Source organism: Leguminivora glycinivorella, chromosome 10 (genome assembly GCF_023078275.1).
Source record: "Leguminivora glycinivorella isolate SPB_JAAS2020 chromosome 10, LegGlyc_1.1, whole genome shotgun sequence".
Classification (NCBI taxonomy): domain Eukaryota; kingdom Metazoa; phylum Arthropoda; class Insecta; order Lepidoptera; family Tortricidae; genus Leguminivora; species Leguminivora glycinivorella.
Window position 1 is genome coordinate 22,595,726 of NC_062980.1, and position 11,314 is coordinate 22,607,039.

The 11,314-nt window shown below is 36.2% G+C and overlaps 2 protein-coding genes across 2 annotated transcripts in view; one reads left to right on the forward strand and one right to left on the reverse strand.

Annotated features, from left to right (window-relative positions):
- Positions 1–390: 390 nt before the first annotated feature.
- LOC125230087 lies at positions 391–3,847 on the reverse strand. Its single transcript, XM_048135095.1, has 4 exons — positions 3,711–3,847; positions 3,343–3,628; positions 2,618–3,145; positions 391–1,444 (listed from the first exon to the last, which is right to left on the reverse strand). Coding segments are annotated over exons 1-4 (1,116 nt in total). The 5' UTR covers positions 3,713–3,847; the 3' UTR covers positions 391–1,144.
- Positions 3,848–4,758: 911 nt separating this feature from the next.
- The window catches only part of LOC125230723 (probable ATP-dependent DNA helicase HFM1), a 54,314-nt gene continuing 47,758 nt past the window's right edge, over positions 4,759–11,314 (forward strand). Inside the window, exons 1-13 of the mRNA XM_048135983.1 lie at positions 4,759–4,781; positions 4,863–5,053; positions 5,189–5,269; positions 5,531–5,656; positions 6,261–6,390; positions 7,030–7,201; positions 7,963–8,051; positions 8,159–8,245; positions 8,434–8,584; positions 8,703–8,837; positions 9,274–9,394; positions 9,957–10,030; positions 10,831–10,932. Of these exons, the coding sequence (XP_047991940.1) occupies positions 4,759–4,781; positions 4,863–5,053; positions 5,189–5,269; positions 5,531–5,656; positions 6,261–6,390; positions 7,030–7,201; positions 7,963–8,051; positions 8,159–8,245; positions 8,434–8,584; positions 8,703–8,837; positions 9,274–9,394; positions 9,957–10,030; positions 10,831–10,932 (1,482 nt within the window). The remainder of the gene's footprint in view (positions 4,782–4,862; positions 5,054–5,188; positions 5,270–5,530; positions 5,657–6,260; positions 6,391–7,029; positions 7,202–7,962; positions 8,052–8,158; positions 8,246–8,433; positions 8,585–8,702; positions 8,838–9,273; positions 9,395–9,956; positions 10,031–10,830; positions 10,933–11,314) is intronic.

Below are 11,314 nucleotides of genomic sequence, written 5' to 3' on the forward strand. Positions count from 1 at the left end.
CTGAACCCAGCTTTTAGTATAATTATATTGATTTTTTACTTGAAATCCAAGCTTAATCTGGTGATTTCTGAGTAACTATTTTGAGATGAAGTTTCTTTAGTATTATGTGAGTTCCTCTATTGTTCTTTGCACATTTATATGTAAGGTACAGCGGGGCAAATCTCGACTGGGGCGCAATTATAACTAATCAATTGTTTCCATTATTACACTATGATGTCGAGTTCTACATGTATCCACTGAACACGCCTACCATGTATAACCGGTGGACACTATTAATAATGCGAACATTGTAGAACATGGAAAAAATGGACCAGTTGTATTTGCCCCCCCCCAGTCGAGATTTGCCCCGCTGTACCTTAGTTAAATATTTAATAAAAAACTTTAAATATAAAAAAAAGTATTTTATTCAAAATTAAACCATTACATTATTAATTTATTATAATTAAACTGCCAGAATTTGAGCACACAACCCAATCATTATTAATTACTTACATAATAATAAGGTACATTAAGGCAATTTATTAAGTTATCATTAAATACTTATTCAGGCTAATCTAATTCAATTTGAACTAATTTTCTGACAGCTTTATTAAAGCAGGGCTAATGATATGATACAGCCTCATTTCATGACAATTCAGTATTTAAAAAAATATTTATACAGTTCAAAGGCACTTAATATCTATATCTTACAAAAATACGTGACCGTAACTTTTAAATATAGGAAAACTACGGCCAATTTGCTTTAATGTATAATCAAGGCAAGACAAAAATATAATATTTGATATTTCATAGTTTTTTAAATATGTAATGCAATTTGTACCAAACAAGTCAAAAACCATTTAAAGTATCACTAGTTGGACTAAGCTAACTGCATGGCATTTTCAAGAACAAAGTGTGGAAATTTCATTATAAAATGTAAATATCATCATATTGATAAAATGCCGAGGGCAGGCGGGCAAGGACGGTCGCAAGACATGGCCTATCGCGTCATTCGCGTCCCTGCATCCTTTTCGCACATTCTGTAAGGCCATGTCACATTAGGCCAGCATGTTGTCCAAAAGACACGTCTAGCTAGTCCTTAAAGCTTTTCTGTAGGACCTCTATTTTTTATTAAGGCCCGTTTTAAAAATACAGTAATATTCTATTAAAAGCTACTCAAGCCCAAAAATGATTTGAACTGCTTATCAAACTCCACCTCACAGGTCCATGGCTTCAACACCGGATGAGACGATATCATCATCCATGGAACGAATACTCCTTCAGGCAACACGCTTCTAACCTTCTTATTGAGACATCCATCGGCATTGTACTGTCCAGTGATTAAATTGTAGACATAGTTGACGTATTTGTGGTCCAAGTTGCCGTTGGTGCTAGGTGCGCTTGTGTTGTGTGCTCTTATAGCGCTTAGGTAACCCGTTGTCAGGATTGGTACTACATAGTCAGCCTGTAAAAAAGGATATGGTTAACAATGTTTTCAGTACATATGGTGCTATTTTATCGCCCTAGTGTGAAAAGTGGTTCATTATGTGCCTATGTCGAAACTTCTAAGAGCCATATATACTGAAAAACATTGGACAATAACTATGATACATATGCAAAGAGGAAATTCGTAACTCGTGTCAACTTCCTCTTTTCCGCACTTGTATCATAATGTTATAATGTACTGTTATTACTTATTAAATCTTTAGCTTCTTGCCAAAACTTTTTGCCAAAACACTTAGTATTGATTTTAAAAGTAGAATCAGTATGGGAAATACATCATAATTCATAATCGAGTTAGTCTATATCAATGATGATGATGATGATGATGATGACGATCAATCCTTTATAGGGATCTTTACAACTTTTCCCCAAAAATCCATATCTTGTTAGGACATATCGAATTACAGATGTTTTATACAAACTCATGCAAGGCACAAACATCAAAATGTGTTAGGAATGATAATGGGTTTTTTGAACCTTCCCTTCCCATTGCCAATGCAAGTCCTTTCCTTTATTGATTCTCAGAATTTTGTAATTAAACAAAATACCTCTACCAATATTTCCATGCAAAATGAAGGAAGGAAAATGTGGTATTCTATTAATTTGCTAGGAATTTATAATTAACATACTTAAACTTGATTTTGCTATTAATTTGAAGGATTTAACTAATGAAAGAAATACCTAAGGAAGTTCTGTCTATTCATCAATTATAAGTGAATTAAAGTACCTATTTATTAATCCCCGACTCAAAACCGACGGGGTGTTATAAGTTTGACGTGTCTATCTGTCCGTCTGTCTGTCTGTGGCATTGTAGCTCCCGAACGGATGAACCAATTTAGATTTAGTTTTTTTTGTCTGAAAGCTGAAGTTAGTCGGGAGTGTTCTTAGCCATGTTTCATGAAAATCGGTCTACTATGTTGCAGTCAGGGGTTTTTTCAAAATTTTAATTTTGTGGTTATGTAAATATTGTTTTTTTTTTCATTTTATGGCCGAAGATGGATGGAACTATAATAAGTACAGTCACATCTACAAATATCTATACATATCGAAACTTATTACTGGGGAAAAAAGTTTAAAATTGAATACAGTTGTATAGATATTTATGTAGCTGACCGTACCAAAAAAAATCACATACCTTTTCCACATACTCCCTAATAAATCTCTCCGGATTCTGATAAACTTCGTCCCTTTTGTCATTCAGCATAACCACCGTAACTTCAGAATCCCAATCGGCTACCAACTGCTGAATTTTACAAGCTGACCGCACACCATCTTCTGCATACGTAAGAAAAAGAATAGGTCCTTCTTTTTGTATGTTAATATCTACTGGGTGGAACGGTATTCTCGGAAGTGGATTTGGCTGGTTATGATCTTTATTCTTTGATAATGCTGGTGGTAAATCAACCACCAAATTTTTCATGTAACTTATGATCTCTCGCTGTACATTTTTGCTGTTGCTATGGTAACCGCTATCTTCTTGTTTATCATTGAAGCATTGTGTGAGATCCAGGAGTGACTGCTCAAGTGCTTTTAATATGTCGTATCGTTTCAGTTTTAGGAAAGCATCTATAATTTTGTCTAGTGTTGAATCTTCATCTTGCATGAACACTTTAAGTACTACATTTGTTGGGTCAGGTTCATATTTCATGGAGTTTGATATGTACTGAAAATAAAGACGGTATATAATTTTAAAATGCACAAATGAAATATTAAAGTGTTTTTCATAACACACATACTTCTTAATCAATTATTTGCAACTTAAAATGCGAAAAGCTAAGTCTATCTAAATCATAACCACCATAAAAATGTGTCAAATAATCACTGTGCATGGTATTTTCCATTGCGGTCAAAGAAACTTACGTCTAAATCATCCTGTGGTATGCCTAAAATGTAGCCAAGATCCCTCCAACCGTCGGGGGTGCCTCCAACCTTCTTTACCAGCGTCCTCCAAGTTTCATAGCTCGCGACACCCATCTTAGATTTCGAGTTACGATAATACAGCAAACTTGTGTGAAGGTGACACACTTTTTTACTCAGCGAGTTCAAATCGGCCAATTCTCTCGCCCTTTCCTCTTCAAGGAGTTCCTCAAGCGCCAGCGTATCAATACTGATCGTGTCTGCATTATCATAATCTTTTAGAACTTCCCTGTAAATTGAGAATCAACTTTAAATCAAAGCAATAAAAAATATTCACTGAATACATGAAAATGCTTGACTAATCTACTCACATTACAACTAATATTAATTACTTATTGCTTTATGTTTTACTATTTACACTTCATTGACGTTAAAACAAGCAGAAAATCCCACGGTAAATACTACGCAAGTTTTAAGGAAAAGTTTCCCAGAAATTGTTTAGACCACATCTGACATTGACATAACAGCTGTCTATGACGCTAGTTTTTTTTAACAGCGAGGCGCATGGGATCATAGACAGTATAGACCTATGGCATAGACTATCGGTAAAGTGTAAAAAAAAGGTAAACCGTTTTCAAAAACTGGTTGAAGATAACCTCACGCATTGCCATTTAACGGTAATAAAAAAAAACTAACTTTTCTTAAATTTAGCAAATGGCTTTTGCTCTGTTTTGATGATGTATTTTAAACCAGTCTTTTTGCGATTGTATTATACTCAGACAATGGACTTTCAATAGGGACTGAGCTCACACTTTTTTTGCCATAGTAAATTGAACTTTATCACCGGTGCAGAAAGGCGTTCTTATCAGACTAGTAAAAGTGTGTCCACATGAGAGGGTCAAAGTTGGGGCTGGTGTCCCTCTCGCACGTGTGACCAGTGTTAAAGAGATTACTATAGTAGTAGTATTTTTACCAGTATGATAACTAAGTTTATAAACTTCTTAAATTATTTTTGTATTATATCGAAGCAAGGATATTAATACCCTGTAACGAATTGGTAAGTTATTATTATGAAGCCATAGTCATAAAACAAAAGATTTGCGCAATTTAAAAAAACATTTAATTCGGTATTAGTCGATTTGGTAGTAACTTTGAATAAATTACGGTCTTAAGGGGCTACTCGAACACGCTTCGCGTACACCCGTCGCGTGTACAGTTCAATTGTTTATGGTTAAAAAAAAATTGTTATAGCGGGAAAAGTTAAGTGCAAATAAAAAAGTTTTCTTTTTGTCTACTTTAGTTAGGTGTTCAAATATTTACAGAAATGTGATTTTTACGTGATTTTTATGATATTACAGTGCAACAGTCGCAACGCAAAGTGAAAGTGTACATAAATAAGTAATTTATTAAGACACGAGCATGTTTCCAACTGCATCACAGCTGTAAGATTACTTATAACTTTCTCGATATCCATGGTATAAATTAAAAAAGTGTTCCAAGTAAACAATTTTATAGTATTTCAGGGATAGTTTTACTGATGTATTTGGTGAAGCATTTAATGAAGCTATAGAAGAGAACTCGCAGCCTCTTTCCTTGCCTACCACCTGTGATTCTCCTCCTGACAATAACTTGTTAACTGAAATACAAACTAATACGATTCGGCCTGCAAAACATACCGGTCAACATGGAGAATTTAGAAGTGTTGAAGAAATAGGTAAGACGAACTTTGTCATTGTTAACCGTAAGTATTTACTAACCACCAGTACCACCACCACCTAACCAAATAGGTACAGTCATGTTTAATTAAAATCTGTATAATAATTTTGTAAAACTGTTTAATCATTCACAGATCCGAAGTATAGATGTTTGTTCACGTATCCATACTTCAATTTGGTACAGTCAAGGATAATAGAAGATGCCTTATATTCAGGTAAATAAACGTACATATATGTAGCTAGCTTATGGTCTGACATAGCACTATGTGAATAATTGAATTACATTTATAAAGTGCGTGGTTTTTAAAAATCGAATTGAATAATAAAAGTGTCGATTCAGAATACTTATCTGATGAAGTATACATAGCCTTGCAAGAACTTATAGCGAAATTAAATAAAATTAACTGCTACTCTATCGGTAGAATGTGTATAGACTCTTTACATTTCTAGTTTTTTTCTATCTTATTATTTTCTAGATAAGTCGCTGGTTGTATGCGCTCCCACAGGCTCAGGCAAGACCGTGGTTTTCGAGCTCGCTATTCTGCAGCTGCTTATGCATATGGAAGACACACAAAATAACGGAGACTTCAAGATTATTTACAGTAATTATTTATTTGGGTCGAGTGGAGAAAGCGAGGGGAGGCTTTTGCCCAGCAGTGGGACACAAAAGAGGCTAATTAAAAAAAAAATATTTATTTATAGTAAATGCAGTTAGCAACAGAAGTTTCGTGTCCAGGATCTTTATTATTAAAATCAATTTTTTGAATGAAAAGCCATCTGTCATATGTGTCTACTTCTGTTGCTGAATGTTCCTAATATTTTTCTATGGAAATGGCTAGTGGATATTGGTTATAACACTTATGGCGGTGGATTAAATTGTAAACCATTTTCTAAATTGAATCTCTTATCGGGGAACAGATTTCATTTCAGCATGTGCCTGGGACAGATAAATGGTAATGAATTTCATTACCGTCTGTGATCGTTATATAGGTTAGTGTGGTATAGGTAGGTGTAGGTTTCATTTCCATCCGTGACCATGGCGGCCAATGGGAATAGAATTCTTTCGCATCCCTTACTTCGTAGACTAACGGTAATTATATCATTCCCATCTACACGATGGAGAGCGATGTGAATGAATATTTCTTAATAAATATTGAGGAATATAGGAACATCGTACCTAATTCCGTTCAAAATAAAATGTTTTAGTGGCACCAGTAAAAGCGGTTTGCAACGAGCGCCTAGCGGAGTGGTACCCGAAGCTTACGAAATTAGGACTCCTCTGCATAGAAGTGACTGGCGACACGGAAGTCGACTTCGCGCAGTTAAGCCCATACAGGTGAGCATAATTAGAAAAAAAATCTATCTTAGGTAAGTAAGTAATTTTTCTCGATAAACATATTTTTTCTCTTTATACGTAATTTTTCTCTTTACATACATAATGGAATATTATTTTTATGGGTAAAGTAGCCACAATGAACGTAATTGTTGCACACGGGTTTGATATTTAAGGTGTAATTTCACATTTTGTCACTGGTAAGGAATCGCTTCGTTCGACGACACTTGGACGACACAAATTATCTGGGTAAAAGGACTTTATTGACGATGTTGCTTACGGCGTTATAAGCGACGTTCGTATACAAATATGACGCCGCGGGACGTAAGCGCCATCGACAATAAGGTCTACCCAGATAACGTCTCAATTGTTTATTTCGTTAGATTACATTAAAGGTTCTTGAGAAAATATCGACACCATTGCCTACCAATATATTTACCATCAGGCGATCTGATTACTAATTTTGTTTCAATATTATACAAAAAAATACATTCTGAAGAGTTTAGGAACTCCGGCTTTCCGGAGCTTCTATTGATAGTAGTTTCACTGAAACTGAAAAACTCACTTCAAGTTTGTTTTTTCTTCAAAAATAGTTTTTAATTTAGGTTTTTTTTTGTCTTTAAGTAGTTTATTTCCAACCAGGGTAATAATAACCACGCCAGAGAAGTGGGACATGCTCACACGCCGGTGGCGCGACCATCGCGGTTTAGTGGAGATGATAAAACTATTCCTCATCGATGAAGTGCACATACTCAACGATGAGACTAGAGGTCCCGTGCTTGAAGCTGTTGTTAGCAGGATGAAAACTGTTGAGGTACCTGGGTGTATTCCCATCTAAGTATTCTCAATATTCCTATCCGTTTCCAATTAAGTTCATTCCTTCCCACTTTATACAACATACTATGCCTTAAACAGTTCTTGAGAAATTATGACAAGGTGCATCAAAGGGGTTTGTCCATTCCATTTCGTTGTGACATCCTGTGTGTCACGTGGGACGGGACAAATGGGACAAACTCTTGTACCGTCGCTTATATGACACGTAATACCAGAGCGGTCGATGTGCTGAAAAATACCTGAACATAAACTTCTAATGAACACAAGTTAAATTATAATCTATTGAAAATATTTCAACTTGTGCTGTCTTAAAGTAGTCACACTACTATGTATATAAATTAAAACCGAAATAAATTACACATATGAAAGAAAAAGTGACCAAGTCCTCTGGTGCCTGAGTTTGGTTTACACGGGGGGCAAGAACCATACCGTTCTGCCCTAGGGGTGGACAGAGGGCGCTACGAGTCCTTGTATAGATTACTCATATGAGAGATAATTTCGACCTCGACAGCTGTGACCTGGGTGGCCGAGCGGATTAAGAGGCATTTCCCGCGATTGGAAAGTACGCTGGTTCGATTCCAGCCTCAGGCACCAGAGGACTTGGTCACTTTTTCTTTCATATGTGTAATTTATTTCGGTTTTAATGAACATAAACTTCTCGACAATGGTAGATGTGAAAAGCGCCTTGTTCGTCCTAATGGTGTATTTGATATAATTAGTGTAATTTTTCTGTCGTTCTAGTCTGCAGCGCAGTCAGCACATCGTATAGAACAACTTCAGCAGCAGTTTCAAGGCGCTGATCCTACTAATGCCGTTCCTCCGAGCATCAGGTACGAACTAAATTTCTCTACTGCACTACGTGATAAAGTTCGCTATATTGTTGGTGATCCCCCCCCCCCCCCCCCACTGCACCTTAATGGAAAATGTTACTTTACAGATTTGTAGCCGTGTCTGCCACAGTCAGCAATCCTGAAGATGTAGCAGACTGGCTCGGAACCAACAACAAGCCTGCCGTGTTCCATAAGTGTGTACATGGTTATCTTATACTTAAGTGTGTGTCTGTTTGTTGGTCCGTCTTGTCGTGAATTTTTAAATGGAGATTTGGAAAGGACATAGACTACTTTTTGTCTCTTTAAATAAAATAAAATAAAATTAAAATGCAACATACGTTTAGCCAGAATTACTTCTTACTAAGAATTATTTACATTTCAGATTTGGAGACGAATGCCGCCCTGTGAAGTTACAGCGAATAGTGGAAGGATATCCTTGTGCGGAAGGCACCAGTATATTTAAATTTGACCTGATCTTGAACTACAAATTGTGGCCTATCATCCAGAAATACTACAATGGGAAACCAACTCTCGTAATTACATTTAATTTTCATACAAAATATGTCATGCAAAAAAAATCGCGAACGTTTTAACATAATTATTAGTAATGACTCATATGATTGAAATACACCACTTTGAGCTTGATTTCAGATATTTTGCAACACGCGAAAGAGCGTCGCGCTCACTGCAGAAGCTTTGTCAAGAGAGGTGACCGTGAGTTTTAGTCCCGAACAGAAGGCGAAGCTAACAGCGCTGGCGTCAACTTTGAAAAATAAGAAATTACAGGTTATTAATTATTTATTCTAATATGTGTAATAATCAGTGTGACTGAATAATTTTGAGCATACATTATCGCAAATTTAATATTCCGCATTTTAACCATCAACCAAAGTCATATACGTACTTTTACTTCACATGAGATCCGTCGAGTCGGGTTTTATTAGGTGAACCGCCAAGAGAACCTGGGATACCAATAATAGTGATAGATGGAACCTTGTCATCCGTTATTGTACTTTTTAAGGTCTAATTAAACCCAACCACCCGGCTATCTGGGTAGCAGCTCGTCACGCCAAACTCTTACAATAAACGATTTTTAGTCGTACTTGAAATTTGCTCTCAAGTTAGGCTCTAATAATAAAAGTTTAAACTGTTTGGTGAAAAATATTTCTTTGGCTAAGTTAGACTGAAACTATAATAAAATAGATAAATATCAAAATTTCAGATGCTGGTAATGAGTGGCGTAGGCTGCCACCACGCAGGATTGCTGTATGAAGAGAGAATAAATATCGAGCGTGCCTTCCGCAACAGAGATCTGCCCATACTCATCACTACTACTACTTTAGGTACCCTCTTTTTTTTTCAAATATTTATATAGTCTCAAATTTTCATATGGTAATGATATTACCAATGATGATCTATGGTAGGTAATGATGATATTAGGCTGCCATTGTTAGAACTGTATGAGAAGATAATTAATATAATATCGTTTTTTTTTTCAAATAACCGGTAATGACTGCTGCCAGTTTAACTATGTCTCACGTAATCGGATGGTAATGAATTTGACGATGGATGGTAATGATTTCCAAAATCACATAAATATTTTTTACTCATTTTGTAGCATTTAAACATCCCTAACTATTGTTTAATTTTTATTTATTTACGTACATACATACAATCACGCCTGTATCCCATGAAGGGGTAGGCAGAGCACATGAAACTACTCAAGTTTCAGTGCCACTCTTGGCAAATAAGGGGTCGATAGAAAACGAAACTGTGACATTGCAGTGACAGGTTGCCAGCCTCTCGCCTACGCCACAATTTAACCCATATCCCACAGTCGCCTTCTACGACACCTCACGGGATTTATTTATTTAATTAAGTATTTACATAAGGATCTGGTTTCAGCTATGGGTGTGAACTTACCAGCACATCTTGTGATTGTGAAAAATACTCAGCAATACGTAAATGGAGCCTATCAGGTGAATAACAATATCAATCTTAGATATTTTGATCTTCATGCCAAAAATAGTTATTTGTTATACAAGGGTGCAAAGTTGTATTTTAACGCCGAGTGTGGAATTGAAAAACGAGTAAGTGAAAGGATTCTATAGTTGAACCACGAGCGAAGCGAGTGGTTCGGGAATAGAATTCTGAACTTGCGAATTTTATAACACACGAGAAGTAAAATACATTAGCAACCGAGTGTAACACAAAACTTTTCCCCTCACTGTAGCGAGGAAACTACAACGCAAAAAGCGCGTTTTTCACTGCTTCCAGTAGTTCCACAGGTGGTAAATCATCGTCATCCCTAGATTCACTCAATTTTATTAATTTTAAAGCAGAAAAAAATACTATATTCAAGGTCAAATTACTTTATCCACTAGTGGATAAAATGCGTTTTTACCCGCTGGTATTGAAGGACAAAACACGTGTTTCCGAGCTAGTGAGGGGAAAATAATTTAAATTGTGTATTCCTATTTGTCATCGCTGAAGCTGACTGAAAAGTAAGGTAACTGAAGAATTACTTAGCACATTTTCACATTATCCGATCCGATATCGGATGTAGGACTGATTTCCCATATATTTAAGCCTCAATCTTTGATTTTTGCCTTTGAATCCTTCCGACATCCGATATCGGATCGGATAATGTGAAAACGCACTTAGGGTCTCCCCAAGGTCTCCCCATACTTATCGACGCGAAACCCTTATTGGAAATGCTGTTCTTACCGGGATTCTGAGAAAACTTTGAGATTTCTGAGAAATCTTTTTTTCCTGTCAGGAATACAGCATCAGCACGGTTCTTCAGATGGTGGGTCGCGCCGGGCGCCCACAGTTTGACACAGAAGCCACCGCTGTTATCATGACCCGGCTACAAGACAAGGTAGGTCTCATGCATGCAATCAATCTGTGTTCTTCAGCTCAATTTCAGGCCGCTGCGCTAAACTCAGGGGCTCGCAACTTTTTTCTTATATACCATTTTCAAAAGTTAACTGTTTCGTCTGGACCACCACATTTCTACCATATACCCTTACGAATGAACCCTCACGTTTTTGTCACGCCATTATTAAATTTTAACTATAACGTTAAATTGCTTATGTCCTCGAGAATATTATACACGGTGTCCTTATTCCTATGCAGACAACTAAATACTAGTAATATAAATGTTTGTCGATTATGTCAATCTTTATTTTACAAAATTATTATCCCTAGGTTTTTTTTTTAAATTGTATTCTTATATTATATCTAACGATTTGCTTTAAATA